Source organism: Lissotriton helveticus, chromosome 11 (assembly GCF_964261635.1).
Source record: "Lissotriton helveticus chromosome 11, aLisHel1.1, whole genome shotgun sequence".
Taxonomy (NCBI): domain Eukaryota; kingdom Metazoa; phylum Chordata; class Amphibia; order Caudata; family Salamandridae; genus Lissotriton; species Lissotriton helveticus.
Window position 1 is genome coordinate 111,923,476 of NC_136072.1, and position 19,980 is coordinate 111,943,455.

Consider the following 19,980-nt stretch of genomic DNA (forward strand, 5'->3'; position numbering starts at 1 on the left):
AAACTGAAAGTAAAAGGGACCTGCAGTGCATTCTGGGATACTGTGAAGTTCTGGAAAGTTCTCTTAAAGGCACAGAATCCTGTTCTGAGCCACATAATGGCAGCCTATGGGGCTTGTCTGTCCATGTCTTCCTCTCTATCATTCCAGAGGGGTTTTGCAGTTAAAGCAAGGGAAATCTGGACAGGCTTTGCTGTTTGTGGATTTTTGGTGGAATTTCTAGTTGAAGTACTGGACAGTGTAGCCTGTGGATATAGGCTGCATTATCTGTCTTTAATTCTCTCTTAAGTGTCTGTGCAGTTCTGCATTTTTCGACACCTTAAGAGATTATTTTTTATTGCTCCGGGGTCCACGCACATGGGCGGGACTATTCACTAGATTATGACTATAACGGAGATACCCCTACTACAGAACTGGAGTTACAGGACAGAAACTACTCCTATTTGATTATTTAGTCATTTTTAAACTTTGTGATGCTGTCTGGGCATTGGTTTCATCCGGCGCTCCCACCGGGACTTCGGCTTAAGATGCTGACAAGCTTCGCAGTCCGTGGAATCATGGTGCTCGCCCAAACACCACATGCAAATATGAGGGTCCGTTGCCGACTTCTGACGCCTACAAGAAGTACACGTCTTGAAACCCAAAGGCATTCGCACACTGTTCTCAATGCAAGTTGTTAAAAGAATGCCTAAAACACGCAAGGCTTACAATCCGAATCCGCGTTGCACGCGGAAAAGTAGGAAAACTGATGTCCGCGTGCCGGGGTGGGTCTTATGTGACCTCGCTGATGTCACGTACGCGGACAACGTCAGGGCGGAGTCACGTGGGCCGTCCCCTGGCACGCAGGGATGCTGTGGCAAAAAATATTCTGGATCCAGTCTTACGCCTGGGGATAATTCTACGTTAAGGAATCTGCGGCTAGAATCGTCTCTACCAGATACATCGTTACCGAAGGTAAGTAACTTGTACGCTACACAGCATATGAAGGATTATGTGGCAAATCTAAAATTTTGCAAAAATCGCTGCAGCCTCACAATCACAGAAGTCCAGTCCAGTGGCCCTCACTATAAGTCCCGCCCTCGCCATGCCCTTCTAATTACCTCACATATTACATCACTCATAACATGGCTCTGTGACATCATTGATAACCACTGCAACATCTAATTACTCTGTGAATGGAAGGGCAAGAGTTGTATGACGTGAGTTATAGTTACTGAAGACTACTCCAACTGGTGAATTTCAGTGGTTTTGTTAGTTTAAAAGATCATGTTTTGCCTGACATGTTCACCCAACTATAAAGTCTCATTAACCTTTGTTTTTGTCCCACATTTTTTTTAATGCAAAGTAAGATAATATTTCTCATGTTTGTGTGTGTGTGTGTATATATATACACACACTCTCTATCCCCCTCTCACTCTCTCCATCCCTCTCAGACTTTATGTAGATAAATCAACTTGCAGTGATAATGATGGACTGCTCAACCTCACTACCAAAAGCTAAACTAAAGTTAAAAAAGAAAGCTTTTGTTATTTTAGTGAGCTACAAAGAACTACTCAGTCTCTGGAATACATTATATGTAATACTTGTCGCAAGCATTGCCCAGTTCATCTGGCAGGTCCTAGAAAACTGGATTAAATGTAGATTACTGTGATAAAAGTAGATTCAACGTCTCCTAAGGGCTTTGGGAATCTTTGTTATGATACTGCTGTTGTAAATTAGAACTGGACCAATAATTCTTTTTCTGGCAACTAAATCTTAAGGTCTAATGTTTAGGGATTGTGAGCAATGGAGTAAGAATAGCACATAACTCCTGCTGTTGGATTCTGATGATGAACACAAAGGTTTTATCTCCAACTTTCTGGTATCTACAGTAATGCCAAGCATATTTGAAGCAATCCGTAATAGGCTACTGAAAATATGTGGGTTTATTGTAAGTGCTACTTCAAAAGCTAACTATACCACCACACAAAATATCACAATGAAAAAGTAAATATTTGAGTATAACCTAGTAAATTCATTCATTGAGGAGTAGTAACCTGGTTCTTTTTTCCTCACTCTGCAAATGTTAAGCTTTTCACAAAATCTAAAATAGACATTTGTTCCTTTGCCCATGGAGGATGACAAAATTGTTTTTAATGGTATACGTGTAAAGTTCTTTTTCAGCATCAAGAAATGTAAATTAACATAACATATTTATGTATGTTTTACCTTAAAGCATAAGCAAATAAGATCGTTCCATCTGCGGGTTGATGAGGAGGGTGCATGCTAAGCGTCACTCCCTTTCCTTTCGGTGGAGAATGGACCAAACACAGATTCAGTATTCAAACCAATTAGTGCCCATCTGCTGCTTGCGCTGTGATGGAGGTACTATTTTCCCCCCACCCCTCTTCTGCTACTTAGCAACACTTCTTTAAAAAAAAAAAAAAAAACACTGACAAAGCCAATAGCTCTTGTATTAGTGTGACCTATTGGCTTTGATCACACTTAGTAAGCCTGCCTCATAGGATACTGTCATTATGATGTGAAAGGAATGGAACGTATTATGAATTTTCTTCTGAATGATTACAAGCTTCAAACTACACAGCTTAGTTGTAAATTGTAATGCTTTTTAGTGGCCCATCTTCATGTATGTCTCTGTCTCTCTCTTTATAGTGTGTGATACAGGACTTTCAAGCATCTGCCCTTCAAGTTTCAGATTCAACTTATGATGAACAGTACGTTTGTTTTACATTGTAATAATAGTTAAGGGGACAGGGAAAGCAACTTTTGCACTGCTTTTTTAACCAGAGTGGTGTCCACCTCCACCCAACCGCATGCCTTGCTTTCCTCTCTCTCCTGTGTTAATTTATGAATCAATTGTGCCTGTGAATTGTATATGTAAATGTTACCAGGCTCTCGTAAATAAAAGCATGTTGAACATGTATATTTTATCCCTCTTGCTTCAAACCAACTTTTACATTGGTTTGGCTTTGCTTAGGCTCTGGTCCTTTTAGACTTTCAAATAAATACTTTCTCTTTTAAAAATACTTTTCTAAAGTAGTTTCAGGAGGGCACTTTCGCCAAACATTTTCCAAGCATTTCTACTTGTTATTGGGTAGCTTACTGAGTTTATTGCCAAATATGGAAAATGCAGGTGTTTTTTTGACCTGGCCTCTATTTTGATCACTCATTTCATTAAGTAATGTTATGAGTAATGTAATATGTAAATTCACTTTTCAGATCACATAAGTAATTTGTAATTGTTTCCCTCACATCAAGGGTGAGGTCATGAACTTTTTGTTTGATGTGGGTCATTCTTGGCATCCGTTCACAACCATAATCAATAATTCTGTCAGACACCTCCTAATTTAAGCTTTAAGATATACTTCTTAAAATGAATTTAGTGCAACAGGCTTCCCTCTAACTACAACCTCAACCATGTAGTGTTTGGTTCATAACACACCAATTGAACCAAAAATCGACACACTACATACGCAAGGTAAACAATAATACACCAACAACCCCACCAGCATATAATCCTGAACACAAACCTACCAACCTTCATGCCTGCATAAGCCCAACATCATGACAGAATAACCACAATCAGGCAACCATCAATCCAACTTCCTATCATATATGGCTGCAAAAGCAGTATTATGTGTGCCCACACACACCAGTATAGAAACACCACTCCCCAACACAGTCATGATTATACATCCACACTATGTCTACATAAAAGTGGGCAAGCAATCCCACACCTCTACCCACACCCACCCAGGTAATCCAACACACATGCCTTCATACATCCAGTCACACCCCACCATACACACTCATACCTAGCAACATTCACCTGTACCGCCATTTTATAACAATACACCAACCATACTGCACTTGCGCTACTCTTATTTAACCGTACTCTGTATTGTCATTTTGAAACTTTGACACCATTCTACAACTTTACACTCTTCACAGTCTGTATTAAGTGGTAACAAGGGTGGAGTCAAGGTTAACTTAGGGCCTTATTATGAGTTTGGCGGTCCTCCTGTCAGCCTGCTCTCGATGTGCCGACAAGAGAGAGGGCCACCAAGCCTGTGATGCGCCCTCCCGCTGGATTACGAGTGTAATCCATGGTGGGCGGGGGGTGCTGCGGCAGTCTCACTGTGGTGGTCTGTTAGGCTCGTAGGAGAGCCTTAACAGCAGACCGTTGCCGTGACGGCACCTGCAGCACAGGAACAGGGGTGCAATTCCATGTGCCCCCTGCATCCACCCCTAGGCCCAGAAGCAGCTGGCTGCCCTGTTAGAGCCCCCTTCCTTGCATGTCTGCCAGCCCTTCAAATCGAAATATGCTTGGCAGTGCTGGCACAGCACTGCCAGCCCATTCCTGGCCAGTTCCAAATGCCTTCGAAGCGTGATACTGGAGCCGGCGGACTCTTGGCGATCCGCCGCCACCCTCCTAATACGACAGGTGGATCCCCAGTGTGCCATTGGTTGTACCGCTACCATGAGTATGGAAGTCCTATAGACCGCCGTACTCCTAATAAGGCCCTTCGATAGGTGGGGTTGGGGAACAAGGTGAATGTAATACCTTTGTTTGGATAATTCAGGAATTGTTTTATTTTTTAATGCAAAGCTGCTGTACATATTTATCATTCTTCACTCTTTCAACATTAGCGTTTTTAGGGAGTTATATATACAACGAATTTGTGAAACTGATTGTATATTTAAAGCCAGGCCTTCTAATGTTTGTGTTGTGGAAGCTGCTAATTTAAAGTTTTACCCTCTTTAGAGTGGCTGTACAGATGCCAACAGTTCATTACGAGTTTCCTAATGGGTATAACTGTGACTTTGGAGCAGAACGTCTAAAGATTCCTGAAGGATTATTTGATCCATCCAATGTAAAGGTAATGTGGAGAAGCCATTATAGCTTTCTATTTAGGTTAGTCTTTTCCCCAAGTCATTTTTTGATTGTATTCCACATAGAACAGAAAATTGTCGCTTGGCATTTGTGATAGTGAAAGTGCTTTAAAACTGAAAGAGCTCCTGGAAGTGTGAAAAATATTTGTCCACATTAGTTGTACCAGCATGTTGTAAACGTTGATGTTCGCATTGAAAAAATGTGCTTTCTATACCGCTAAATGGCAGCAGCAAGATGCAGTATGGCTAAAAGGCTATCACAGTCAATGGATCTGTGAGAGGAGAAAAAGGCTCCCGCAATGAGTGTCAATTTTCCACCGACTTCTCTAGTTCAGCACTGCACCTGCCTCCGGCATGCAGGCAGGGGACTCTACTGGTGTGTACTTTCCTTCAAGTGTCTCTCACCTGGTGTAACTGTGGGGCAGTATCTCCATCAGTAGGCCCCAACTATTTGAGGGTAGAGATGTCACAAGCTCCATTTACGCTACTGAGTAAGTGCTATTTTGTAGTGAAGGATCCTATTAGCACCTTGGCGGTTAGCTGTGGCTACCACCAGAGCACAGATATCTACAGAAACCTCCTTGGCCCCCAACTAGGTCTATATGGAGCAGCATGAGTATGTACATAATTGACGATGTTCAGGATATGTGGTGGATATTAGCCATTATATGTTTAGTGGTTATATTCTTCAACTCTTTTCCAGTACAGGACACCCCCACCTCCCTTCAGTAGACATAGTTTCAAAACTTGGATGCAATCATTTAATTTTTTGTAGCTTCGATATTGCTTAGATTGAATATTGCATAGAAAATGTACAGATTTTTTTTAAAGCAAGTATTACATGTTTAGTTTCCTAAAGATGCAAGTTTCTACCAACCGTAAGATCGTTTGTAGTTGTGTTTAGTTACATTACTTTGTAGCTGTGAAAATAAATGCCCTCTTCTGTTTTTTAGGGCTTGTCTGGGAATACCATGCTGGGAGTTAGCCATGTGGTTACCACAAGTGTTGGCATGTGTGACATTGATATCAGACCAGTAAGTATAAAGACATTTCATAATAATCTTTGCAAAGAGGCCAAACTGGAAAATAGTTTTTGAGCGAGATTCTAGACGTTTTAAACTAATATCTACATATATTGATGACTGCAAGGTTTCCATGGATTGGTTTCAGTGGACTAGTTTTTAATTATAGCAATACTTTGATATGCTGTAACATATAGGTTGGAAAGCAAATTAATTCCTAATCATGTGTATATTTTGACAATGTTAATTTTCTGTTAGCCCAAAAGGCAGAGTCATACCAGCCTCCGTCTTGCACTCCTTAAAACTTACATTTCCATTGTAGAACTGAAAGATCAATGCTCATAGTTTGAACTATGCAAGTGTAGATTGACATAACTGTCTCTCACTTTGGCAATTTCCATGAGCTTGTTTTGAACAAGCTGACCAAAACGCATACTTTAATATTTTCAATACAGAGATGTCTTTCACTGCAGCAACTGAACTTTGTTCTTTATCATTGCAGAGTCTATATGGAAGTGTGATTGTAGCCGGCGGAAACACCCTAATACAAGGTTTTACAGATAGATTGACTAGAGAACTCTCCCAGAAAACTCCTCCGGTATGAAAACAATCATGGACTTGTTTTTTTTTTTTCACGCTGTTGCATGCGCAAATTATATTTTAATTTATCATTCTCAAAAAGGAGAATAACATGTTTGTCATAGATGTTGACAAACGCTTTATACCACACTAGATTCCTTTCCCGTATTCAGCTTATTTATTTACTTTTTGTTGCATACTCCTTTAAGATTGAACACTTAAGCCTGCCAGGTTGAATTCAACTTCCTGGGATCATTACTTCAGAAATATTTGTAAAGTAGCCAAAAGTTGGTTTGCAGAATTTAAATTTTTTGGGTTACATATGTGTATATACCAATTATCACATGAGGGAGTTATCCCAGAACAAAGGATCAAAGATACGAAAAAATAGACAGAAAGAATAAAAAAAAAGGAAAGAGTTATTCCTTTTTAGGTCGCGTGTCTAGCGATGCAGTGAGCAGCAATGCTCGTGCAGCAAGAGACTTTTTGTAGGGGGGTTTGAAACTGGATCTCGTGTGCTTTTCCTTTTGGGCCACCCTATTGGCCTTTGCGTGCGTCTTTTTCTGAAAGACTGCACGCAATTGGCCAAAGGCTGGCTCATTGCTCCGCCCACGGCCTATTGGTGTCTATTACGTGCACCGGCCGTCATGTGGTTTCAATTATCATGCCCTGACACGGGCGTGATAATTGAAACCACACGGCTCGCTGGGGCGCTTCTTTTATGGGTCGATTTCACAGGGAAGCAACTACATGAAAGAAGAAAAGAGGTTGTGAACCGTTTCTTCAAGTCACGGTTTTCAGTGATGTCTGAAGTGGAAATTCGAAAGTACTGCTTTTCCCCAGCCGACATCCCAAGTATGTCTTCCTTTACCATAATAATGTTCTAATTATGTTGCCGCGCTTCCTCACGGCACTTGGTATGCCTTTGTTGTGCATCACTGTGGAGGTATGTTGAGTGCTTCAGTTGTTTCAGCGTTTTAAGGCGCTATGTAAAAATGACAACACAATAGTGTACATCGCCATGGTGCCAGCCAGCCTGGTGATAAAGTAAATTACTGCTGAGCATGTTGATGCAACATATTACTGGCTAAGTTGGCATATTACTGCACTACATGGCATTTTGTGTGCTGCTGCTATACATCGTAATAATGTCACCAGACAAGGCATCAAGCATGACAGCAGCGTGCTCGTCTATTGCTTCTGTCGTACCCCCTTGCGGCACTTGATCTGCTGCTGTAGTACGTCGCTGGCAAGAGGAACATGTGGCATTACATCATTCTGCAACCTCGGTTGCTGCCATGTTACATAAATTTAATGAAACAAAAGGAACCATCTCGAAGAGGATTATTGTATGTCTAGAAATGTAAGGCATACACAATGTTTGTTAAAATACCCTTCACACACCAAAAGGGCCCTTGGTGTCATGCTTCATCATCTTTTGTTTCATTAAATTTCGTTGGGAGGATGTATCCACAACAGTATTCTTAGGAGTACTACCTCTTTACTCCCTAATCTTTGATTTTGGTTTGCCATGTTACATAGCCTTAGACATGGATTTAATGCACCTCGCGATGGTTTGTGGGTACCTCCTTAAGAAGTGGGCATGCTGGCCTGGCCAGCCACTGCTGTAAATCAGGGAATGGTTTTAGAGGAAAAGGTTATAAATCTAATTCGCATCTTCATACCTGGCTGCCAGGGTGTGCTCAACCAGAAAATGGGACAAATCAAGTGTAAAATGCAGAGCTGGGATTACGAGCAGGCATCTGACTTAGAAATGTTGCCTGCGGGGGAGGCCTTTCAAAGAAAGCACTACTGTTGCTAAATAAAGCGCCTCTGGGTGTGGACTGCTGCTGCTGACATGCCACAACTAGTTGCACTTGAACTCGTCTTGCAGAAGCCTTGGACTGTGAGGACAAGTGAGCATAGTGGATAAAAAATGTGTTTACTGAATTCGCTTCCGGGGCCAAACACGGCTCATGCGGGGAGCCATTTGAGCTGGCACTAACCCGGGCCAGCAGTGAAATAATAAAGGCGATGCCAGGCAGGGCGATGCCAGGCAGGCCGCTGCCACGACAGCAGGTTGGGCGAATTAAGGAGCTGGGTGAAAGGACAGCAGGCTTTAGTGGCATCTGTTCTGTAAATAAATAATTGTTCAATCTACTTGGACACTCTGTATTGATAAGGGCCTGTGTCACAGATGAATATAAAACTGTAGTTTTCCCCACTGATGAAGCTCAGACTTGCTCAGTGTGTTACATGCGTGTGAATAATGTCCTGGAGTGCTGTTATCGCTTTGAGTCCTACTCTTCCTTGCAAAGGCCCATACATATAAGCGTAGGGTGGTGACGTGATGCAAAGTGATGGGGTCCTCCTGCAGACAGTGACGAGGGCTCCCCAGTTTCTCTCATAACTCACGGATATTCTTGTCAGCTACAACTACCAAGTGCCTAAAAAACAGACTCAAACACCCAGGTACAGCCTCTACTGCTCAGTCAGAGCCTCAAGCCAATGGCCACAACCTGAAATACCAAGCCAGGACTATCACATGCTCAGGCACAACCTGCGTTCATGAAGATATGCCTCAAATGTCCAAGTACACCCACCATGTCTCAGGCCTAACCTCAAATGCAAGTTTATTTCAAGTTTAAATAATGAAATAACCTCAAATGCCACAGCACATCTAATATGTGCCCAGATTAAAATTCTGAAAGAGAAACTTGATATGCCTACAGAAAGCCATCATGCGCCCAGGTGTAAGCTCATATATCTAATAGATCTCTGATCTGAAGGAAGGTGCCACATACATTTTGAAAAAATAGCAGGCCACGTCATGCTGCATACCAGGGGTATCTGGCCTGCATGTAAAACGTTAAGTGCAAAGCTATTTACTTTGCCTAGGAATTAATTGTTTGACCTCATTTTTAAAAATCTTTCTTGGTGGGAAACCAAATTATTTATTAAATGCATGTTTTAGCCATTTTATTTGTAAATTGTTTAATAAAATGTACCATTTGGCTCCATTTCTTTCAAAATTGTACAACAAAGTAAATGACTCTCCAAGCACTTTTGATGATCTACTTGTGAAATGAAATGAAATGATTGCGCAATTGTATAGCGCACGACTACCCGTAGGCATCTCGGCGCTTGTACGAATACCGCCGAGGAACCCTTCTTGGCCTTTCCCTGTGAGGAGCCCACTCCTGGGCACCCCCAAGGTGAAGTCAGGCATCCTCAGCGTTGTTGGGGCCGTTGTAGAGATTAAGCAAGCTATTGCCCAGAGCTGCAGAGTGGGACTCATGATTAGAATAGGCACCCAGGCGAGAATTATCAGGTCCGAGGAAATTGAGCCAGAGACCCGCCGAGGCGAGAATTGAACCATGGTCCCGGCCAGACTACTGCATCAGGGTCTGCCGCTCTAACCATTGAGCCACACTTCTCTACTTGTGTAATTACGATAGAAGTCTACGCCCCACTACTTTGAAATTTCTGCTTCAGAAAATGGTCAGAAGAAGGCAAAGGAGAAGTCTGCCAAGAGTAACCTGGAAGTGACATCATGCCTGGTGTTAGTGCGCTTTCACCCATGAATTACCACAACTTCCACTAGCAGTTCCCAGAATCGCTAGCGTCCTAGCCCCAAGTATTCTTTTTTTTTCAAAACCTGAAATTAAGCAGACAGAGTGTGGTCAGAGAAAGGGTATAGAAGGGTAGTCTATGCACAAGATAATCACTCTACAGGAGTGAAATTTCAGCTGCTGCTTGCCATTGGCTGACAACTCAATTGCTGCTCCTTATTGGCCAGAACTCCCGAAACATCACTTCCATTTTTAAACCATGAGCACCAGCCTATTAGTTTTCTTATACTGTACGTGTTAGCTGGACAATTTGTTTCCTTACAAGCGCCTCATTCGGCGCTTTACCGTTAATGGCGGCTGTGGCACTTTCTTTAGATGCAGCTTGTCTAAAGAAAGGTGCGCGGCCGCTATTAAAGTTAAAGCGCGGAATGGGGAGCTATCACAAAAAAAAAGCTTTTGTTTGTCATGTTGAAAAGCAAGTGTTTTTTTTGTAAAAGCTCTCCATGCTGCACTTTCACTTTACTGGGGGGGCATTTTTTTTTAATTTAAAACAAGCCCAGTGTAAAGTAAGGTGTGCGGCCGCCATTAAAGTGAAAGCGCGGCATGGGGAGCTTATACAAAACAAGCATTTGCAGTTTAAGAAGTCTCATATTATTAAAAGTTTGAGCTATTGGTGTTGTAACTAATATTGCAACACCAATAGCTCAAACTTTCTATAATGCGAGACCTAGTGCATTGCAAATGCTTGTTTAGAAGAACCCTCACTCACCAACCTAGTTGGTGACATGCTTCATCATCGGGTTCCCACCCGAGCAGCCAAATGCCACTCGGGTGTTCTTCTACGCCTGATTACAGCGGAGCAGGTTTTTTGGTGACAAAAGTACAGTTGTGTGAATGGAGAAAGTGAATAAAATTGTCTTTATTGTTCCCTAAATTTTATAAATTGGAGCAATAAGACAAGGTTAAAAACAGAATGGGACGTCTGAGTAGGTTATTTTATTTATTTATTTATTATTTTAATTTAATTTATTTATTTATTTATTTAAAAGGTTTTATATAGCGATGGCTGGACCTGAAGGTATCGGAGCGCTTTACATGGGTGTTAAGTGCAATATAGCAACATTTACAATGAGGTAGTATTCAAAAACCAATACAAACAGTAGAAGGCAGCTCAAATATTACACAAACTAATTACAAAAGTTGCAATGGGTTAAGGCAAGTCCTGAGAGAATCGTCTCAGGCGCACCAAACCTCACTCAACACGTAAAGAACTTCCCCCAACGCAATATCGGGTGTGACGTGTAGAAAACACTCTACATGGAATCTGAGCAGGCGCACAAGACTTCAATCAACCTGTAAGGTACTCCCCCCCAACACCAAGTGGGGTGTGATGTGTAGCAAAGACACTACACGGAATCTAAACAGGTTCGCAACACTTCACATAAAGAACTCCCCCAACGCAAAATGGGGTGTGATGTGTAGAAAACACACTACATGTAAAATAAGCAGACACACTTCACTTAACACCTGAAGTAAAAGTTCTGTAGAAAAACAAATAAAGAAAAGAACGGCTCCCAGGATATAAAAGGGGTGAGGAAAAACAATAGGAAGTAAGAGCAACAGCATGTAGTCATGTAAATATAAACTGCCCAGAACATCAGCCCATACAGAGGTAACATGATCATCCAAAAAAAAAAATGAACATAAAAGCACTTGAAAGCAAAATAAAGCATTTATACCCAGGAAATGTGCAACACAGAGCAAGACACATGGAAATCTCTGATGAGCTACCTGTCACCCGATGTAATAATAGACTGGAGAACCAAGATAATTGCACCCTTTGATCATCAAACATAGTACAGTAATACTGGTTATGAAAGCAATGCGGAATGAGCAATAATTAATAATAAAAGAACAATGCGCATGAACCAATTGTGCAGTCTTGAACTCCGTTTACTCCAGTATCGGAACTTTCATAGATTCACATGCCTGAATCATTCCCCGTTGTCGAGACGGGAGTCTCCGGTATATAAAAAAGCAGTGCTTAGTAGTAAAGCAAACTGAAAAGAGGCCTAGGCCCATTTCCCTTTTGCAACCCATAGCCTTTGTTATGTAAAAAAGGCCCAAACTTTTCCCTGAACCAATCAGAGCTCCTCACCCTCTAGAACACTCCTGAGAGAACCTTCTGCCCCTCAGATTTTTCTACCACACGTTGTGATAGGGAGTCTCCTTTGAGCTCTGCTCAAACTCTTTACTTCTACAGTATTTTGTCTTAGATTTGAGGTTTTTACATCAACCATGTCTGAGAAGGAGAAAAAAAGGATTATTTAGAGCTTGTTCCACCTGCTCCAAGAAGAGGCTTTATACAGATGACCCTCACAAGGACTGCATGTACTGTCTCTATCCAGACCATAAGGCAGCAGATTGTAAGGTATGTCGTACCTTTTCGAATAAGACCTTGAGAGATCGTGAGGGAAGGCTACTGATCTGGCTTCAGAAGGTCAAAGCCAGGAAAGAAATCCTCTCAAGTGAGAGTGAGGAGGAATCTGTGGCGTCTAAGAGATCTCAGAAGAGAAGTAGATCTCCTCAGACACATTCCTCAGGGTAAAGACCTGAGAAGGCCCCAAAAAAGACCACTCCAGGGTCTTCAGGGCGCAGTCCCTCAAAATCCCCTTCAGTCTCATCTAAGGGGAAGAAGGGTTCTGCTGGTGAGGTGAAAGGAGCAAAATCCACCTCAGATCCACCACAGTCACCTCAGAAGATCAAGATTACCATCAAATGGTCTTCTTCTACGCCTTCTGAGGAGAAGGGTGCTGTTTCAGCTCTGTCGACGGACCGTCGACAAAAAAGGGACCATCAACGACGACAAACACACCTCCGTCGTCGACGAAAAAGGATAATGTTAAGGCTGGTGAGAAAACAGTGTCTACGATTTCACCGTCGACGGCGATATCGTCGACGACCGTGACAACGTCGACGGCGGCGTCGACGAGGAGTGTCTCGACAGCGGGAGTGTAGACGGCAGCGTCGACGAGGACGACGACGAGGACAGCGTCGACAGTAACTACAACGTCGGCGGTGGCATCGACGACGACAACTTGGTCGACGACGGCGATGGGAATCTCGCTGACTGGCTCGTCGACGAGGGAAAAAACACCAGAAAAAAGGTTGGTGCCTTGGAAAAAACCTATAACACCGGAGGTTACATCTCCAAGCAAGGTCTCCCCATTGCTGCCATCTCACCTGCTGGAGGAGGAAGATTCGGAAGAAGATGATGAGTATGGATTTGCCAGTAGCCCATCGCAATTACAGGTCAAGTACCAAGAAGACGATTCCGAGGAGGAATATAGGGGTTATCAAGAACAACCCCAGGAACAGCACCGATATCGCCAACAGCAACGGGAGGAGATGACCAGTGTGCCATCCTCTTTGTTGAAGGATCTCCAGGGAATGTTCGAGGATTATAGGAAGAGATACCCAGCGCTCAGTCGCTCAACAGGCCCTAGAGCCTACTCCACGTCCACGATCGGTTCCAGGGACGCCGATTCGTAGGAGAGAGATTGTGCCGGAACCTACTGCTAGGTCTCCACCGCCGACAACACACCACGATACCTCGGATGACGATTATGAGGATGGTGAGATTGCGGACACAAGTGCAGAATGGCATGACTATATCGCCCCATCACCTTCAACTCCTCCGCAGAGACCAGTAGATTCTCCACTGGAGGACATTGGTGGATTTCATAATTTGATGGAAAGAGCCACTAAGAGATTTGCACTGACCATGACAGAAGAGAAAACTGAATGTTTTCTATATGACTTCAAGGACTCGTATCGAAAATCTGTACGATCCCTGCCTATAGTGTCTCATATTTGGAAGGAAGGATTAAAGGTCATGGAGACGCCAGCGACGGTAACACCGGTTCTGGCCAGACTGGATAAAAAGTATAAGGCACCGGTTGATGCTCCATCTTGCCTTTTGGGTCATCCCAAACCGGATTCTGTTATCACTCAGGCGGCTCAACAGAAATCCAGGAACCCATCTGCTCCGATTGCAGCACCTCCAGACAAAGAGGGCAGAAGGTTGGATAACGCGGGAAAACGGTTTTCATTAATGTCGGCTCTGCTTGTGAGAGCTGCTAATGCCCTCGCTATCTTGGGAAGGTATGACCGGCAGATGTGGTGTGACCTGTCTCCATACGTTAACCTGGTGCCGGATCCAGAGAAGCAGGAGGCAAAGAAAATTCTCATGGAAGGAGAGAGGACTTCGGCTGAAGTCATAGACTGCGCTATGGATATAGCTACCACGGCATTTAGATCATTGGGAGGAGCTGCGATCCTGCGCAGGCAAGGAGGGCTGCGAGCAACAGCATTTAGGCCGGAGGTGCAAAACAAGATTTTAGACCTCCCTTTCAATGGAGAAGAATTATTTGGGAAACATATTGATGATACTCTGGAGAGTATCAAGAAGGATACTGATACTGCAAAGGCTCTGGGAACACTGCAATACAGGAAAACCCCTTTTCGTGGCTCCAGGGGTAGAGGACAGTCCTCGTATAGAGGAGGATACCAACAGGGGAGATATTCTTCTTCTTATCAGTCCTCATCGCAGCCTTACCGTCAGCAATACAGCCAGTGTCAATCAGGGGGATATACAAAATCAACTCCAAGAGGACGGGGTGGCCGGGGAAAGGACAACACCCGTCGACAAGGACAACCTCCATCTTCCGGCTCTGTCAGATGCTCCCCTGGGTGGAAAGATTGCCCACTATCTTCACAATTGGCAGAAAATAACAACGGACCAATGGGTCCTCAAAATAGTTCAATTCGGTCACACCCTAGAATTTCTTCAAGCGCCCCCTTGTACGCCACCGATGCACCAGAGAGCCAATCATCTGCATCAACTCCGGCAGGAGATTCGGACAATGCTCCGAAAGGGAGCAATAGAACCGGTACCAAAATCCCAGGAAAACAAGCGGTTTTACTCCCGTTTTTTTCTTATCAAGAAAAACAAGCTCCAGTGGCGCCCCATTCTGGATCTCAGATCCTTAAACACCTATCTCAAGAAACAATCTTTCAGGATGGTATCTCTGCAGGACATCCTTCCGTTATTAAACCCAGGAGATCATATGACCACATTGTACCTACAAGACGCGTATTTCCACGTGCCGATACATCCTGCACACAGACAGTACCTTTGGTTCTGGGTAGCCGGAAGATATTACCAATTCAGGGTACTGCCATTCGGCTTGGTCAGCGCCAAGAGTTTTCACGAAATGTCTGGCTCCAGTGGCGGCTGTGTTGAGGAAGCAAAAACATCAAATATTTCCTTACCTCGACAACTGGTTAGTCAAAGCACCATCAAAGGTACAGGCCAGAGCGTCGACACAGGCCTACATAGACTTAGTCGCCGATCTAGGATTGACTCTTCACGAGGGAAAGTCAAACCTCCACCCAACAAAAGTCATCACATTTCTGGGGGCAACATTGGACACGGAATGCAACAAAGCGTTTCCCTCCGAGGAAAGACAACTGAGGATTGTGTCCCTATTCCAAAACTTGGTAAAAAGAAAGTCTCTTTCAGTCCGCAGGTACAAATCCTTGCTGGGCACAATGTCCTCTTGTATTCCCCTGGTACCTTGCTGCAGGCTAAGGATGAGACCATGGCAGGAACAGATCGATCTCCAATGGCGTCAGGCGGAGGGGTCCTTCGACGATACAATAAGGCAACACCAGTGATGCAACAGGCAGCAAAGTGGTGGACACAAAAAGCAAATGTGTCTCAAGGACTGACGTTTCTGGCAAGAGCGGCTCCGCTAGTGGTAACGACGGATGCGTCGTTAGAAGGATGGGGAGCTTTCCTTCAGGACCTTCAAGTCAGCGGTCGTTGGAAGGCACAGGAGCAGCAATTATATATAAATCTGCTGGAGCTCAGAGCGATCCGCTTGGCATTACTGGCTTTTCTGCCAAGGATAAAAGGTTCGCCGGTGTTGGTAAGAACAGACAACACCACGGCGATGCATTATGTGAACAAGCAAGGGGGAACGAGATCTCTCTCCCTGTCTCAGGAAGCCCAGGAGATATGGGAATGGGCTCTTCAGCAAGGAATATCATTGGCAGCAGAACACCTCCCGGGGGATCAAAACTTCAAGGCGGATACCCTCAGCAGGCTAAAATCCTCCTGCCACGAATGGGAGCTAGACCAGGGGATCCTGGACAGCGTCTTTCGAAGATGGGGAACACCGATAGTGGACCTCTTCGCTACAAGGGAAAACAGAAAATGCCAGTACTTCGCAAGCTGGCTTCCCCAGAAGGGATCTTGGAGGAATGCGTTTTCCATGGGATGGTCCGGCATCTTTGCCTACGGTTTTCCTCCATTTTCTCTTCTCCCCCGCGTACTGGTGAAGATCAAGAAAGAGCCGTGCAGGCTGATCCTAGTAGCCCCATGGTGGCCCAGACAACACTGGTTCACGGAACTACTACTGCTGCTGTCGGAGGACCGTCCAATTGGTTGCGCCTAATTCCATCGCTTCTGACAATGTCCAAGGGGCAGGTGCTCCATCCGGACCCGAAATCCTTGCGATTAGCAGCCTTTCTCCTGAACACTGATTTTAGCCATCTGAACATCTCACACGAATGTAGGGAGATCCTGTCCAAGGCCAGAGCGGAGGGTACCAACAAAACCTACAGGATGAAATGGAAGAGGTTTTGTCTGTGGTGTAAGAGACATGATGTTCACCCTCTTACTGCTGCACCTGATCAAATTATACCTTACATTCTGCTGTTAGCAAAGTCAGGATTAGCACACGCCTCCATCAAGGTGCATTTGGCTGCGTTATCCCGCTACAGGAGATCATCGTCAGGGCCATCTTTATGTTCCTCAAGGATTATCAAACAATTTATGAAAGTCTCCACCACCATTATGGAATCTGAATATTGTACTCTCTCAATTGATGAAGCCACCATTTGAACCTATACACAGGGCAGACCTGAAGTTCTTGTCCTGGAAAGTGGCTCTTCTCATTGCATTGACTTCAGCGAGAAGAGTAGGTGAACTACAAGCGCTCACGATTCAGGAGCCTTTCTTGCAGTTCCAGGAGGATAGAATGATTCTCAGGACAAACCCGAAGTTCATTCTGAAGGTGCCAACTGATTTTCATTTGAACGAACCATTGGTGTTGAAACGTTTCTTTCCTCATCCATCAACAGCGGCAGAAAGAGTATTGCACTCGCTGGACGTTCAGAGATGTATGAAATTTTACTTGAAAGAAACGAAGGCGTTTCGCAAGTCTTCTCAGTTATTCGTCGCCTTCAGCGCACCCAGGAAGGGTTTCCCACTGTCTAAGAGGGGAATTGCCAGATGGATTTCCAGTGCAATTGTCTACTGTCATCAAGCTGCTGGAAAGCCTTTGAATGCACGAGTCCGTGCCCATTCCACGAGGGCGGTGGCCACATCCACTGCACTGTTAGGAGGAGTGCCAATCCAGGATATCTGCAGAGCAGCAACCTGGGCATCTGCGCACACCTTCACCAGACACTACTGCTTGGAGGCAGCCGCAGAATCGGATGCGGTGGTGGGAGAGGCGGTACTGCGGAATATCATCCAGTAACGGTGAGTCTTTCTTACATCCCTCCATCCATAATTTCTCTTGTTTATAAAGTCACATTATATAGAAGTTTGGATATATGTATATAAGATTATGCTTCATTTCTAATGGGATTGCATGATTTTGTAATGTATCAGGAAAATGTGCTTTGTTTTTTCACTGCTCGCTATTCTGATCCAGGCATGTGAATCTATGAAAGTTCCAATACTGGAGTAAAAAAACAAGTTACTTACCTATAACTTTAGTTCTCCAGTATTGGAATCTTTCATAGATTCACATGCACCCACCCTCCTCTCCTGAGAGGCTCACCTCGGATTTAGCACAGGAAGTGTGTTATTTGCACAAGTGCGCGAAAAATCTGAGCGGCAGAAGGTTCTCTCAGGAGTGTTCTAGAGGGTGAGGAGCTCTGATTGGTTCAGGGAAAAGTTTGGGCCTTTTTTACATAACAAAGGCTATGGGTTGCAAAAGGGAAATGGGCCTAGGCCTCTTTTCAGTTTGCTTTACTACTAAGCACTGTTTTTTTATATACCGGAGACTCCCGTCTCGACAACGGGGAATGATTCAGGCATGTGAATCTATGAAAGATTCCAATACTGGAGAACTAAAGTTACAGGTAAGTAACTTGTTTTCTTATGAAGGTGTGCAGATTTGAACTAGACGGAAGGCAGCATGGAAAAAACAAGATAAGATGTTAATTGTTTGCAGTATTTCACGCAGGTGTGCCTGTCCCCGAGGGATGAAGTAATAAAAGTTGACAGGCGGAGGAATCCAATATGAGCATTACGATGTAAAGACTTCAAGCAGCAGTCAGTCAGAGTAATAAGAAGCGCATTTCACCTGAGAATGCGTTGGTACAACATGACGCTCCTTCCCGCTATGCAAACATCTTGAACTCTCGCCGGTCGAAAACCAAGCTGGTATGGGACAGCTTGCTTCAAGGTTAAGATGGCGGGATGTAAACGAAAGAGGCGCCGGGTGGCTCATGGCACGTCATGGCAGCAGAACGTGCCTAAGCCGTCAAAGCTGCTGATCCCACGAAGACGCAGGAGGGCTAGAGAAAGTAGGTAGGATCGCGCATGCAAGGAAACGCGTGCTGTCTGTCTTTCAGACTGCAGGGAGAGCGGTTGAACTGCCAAATGACAAGAATAGGCAGTGACCAAACTGCCGAAGAATAAAAATTTAGAAAATGTCCCCAATTTGCCCAGGTTTATAGCAGTGAAAGGGGCAGCACTCTGATGGCAGTAAAAGTGCGATGCTCTGATAGTTGCTAAATGGCAAAAACAGGGGGCAAACACCAGTCTGGCATTAGAAGACACAATGTAGGGAGCGAGTACAATTAACGAAGCACCTCTCCAAACAAATAGAAGGCAGGGAAGCTAAACATCCATAGTAACTCTGTCCCATGTGCATAGGCACTCTAGACTCGAAATGCATGAATTGCTCGCACATGTTGGTCCAGGAGACACAGACAGGGATGTCTCTTCTAAGGCAGCAGGGCAGAAAAACACTACCAAAGTAGCAGAAAAGGCAGCAAGCACAGTTTGGTTGAAGAAACAGCAAGAACTGGTACACAGGGGTTGCGACAGGGAATGCAGTTCCAAGGCAGGGGGTGGAGAAGGAGAAAGTCCAACATAAACTGGCACTCGCGGGTTGGGGGCAACCGATGGAGTGGTCACTGATGGGGCTCAGGGGTGCCAGGTTTCTTTAAATATGCTGGGTACAGTTTTAAAAGAAAGTCCTTTACCTTGACGTTGTTTAACCGCATGCGTGCGGCGGCTTTTTTCGCGCTGCGCGGCTTTTTTTAAAAAGCCGCGTTACATGACGAGCTCAGCTCGTCATCAGCGTGCGAGCGGCGCAACTGATGACGAGCTGAGCTAGTCATCAGCGACGAACTGGTTAAAGCTTCATAGTAACAATCCATTGAGGTAGCACAGGTAGGTTCTTCCATAGATCGTCGCCAAAATATGTTGTACTAAAGTAGACTGTTCCATGTAGTATCTTCAGGTATCTTTATTCAGGTAAGATATTACAAGATGAGAACCCCACCAGGAGCAGCCTCACTGTTGCTCAGCCCATCCACCAACTGACACTCACACACATTGACATTCCACTCTCCAACATTCTCTCACACAATCACCCAGGCTGAGCAGCAGTATAACAGATATACCATATATAGAGTCAGCTTCCTACAGCAGTTATTTTGGAGAACTAACCATAGTCGATCATCAGGTGACAACACATGCATGTTGAGGCCTTTGTTGAAAGTGTTCTCAGCTTCTGCCTGGAGCAAGAGTTGTTTTGCATATAAAC

General features: G+C 44.3%; 1 protein-coding gene across 1 annotated transcript in view; it reads left to right on the plus strand.

Moving 5' to 3' along the window:
• Positions 1 to 19,980, plus strand: part of ACTL6A (actin like 6A) — a 126,440-nt gene that overhangs the window by 58,240 nt on the left and 48,220 nt on the right. Inside the window, exons 9-12 of the mRNA XM_078665363.1 lie at positions 2,650 to 2,711; positions 4,763 to 4,877; positions 5,844 to 5,924; positions 6,415 to 6,510. Coding sequence (XP_078521489.1) covers positions 2,650 to 2,711; positions 4,763 to 4,877; positions 5,844 to 5,924; positions 6,415 to 6,510 — 354 coding nt within the window. The remainder of the gene's footprint in view (positions 1 to 2,649; positions 2,712 to 4,762; positions 4,878 to 5,843; positions 5,925 to 6,414; positions 6,511 to 19,980) is intronic.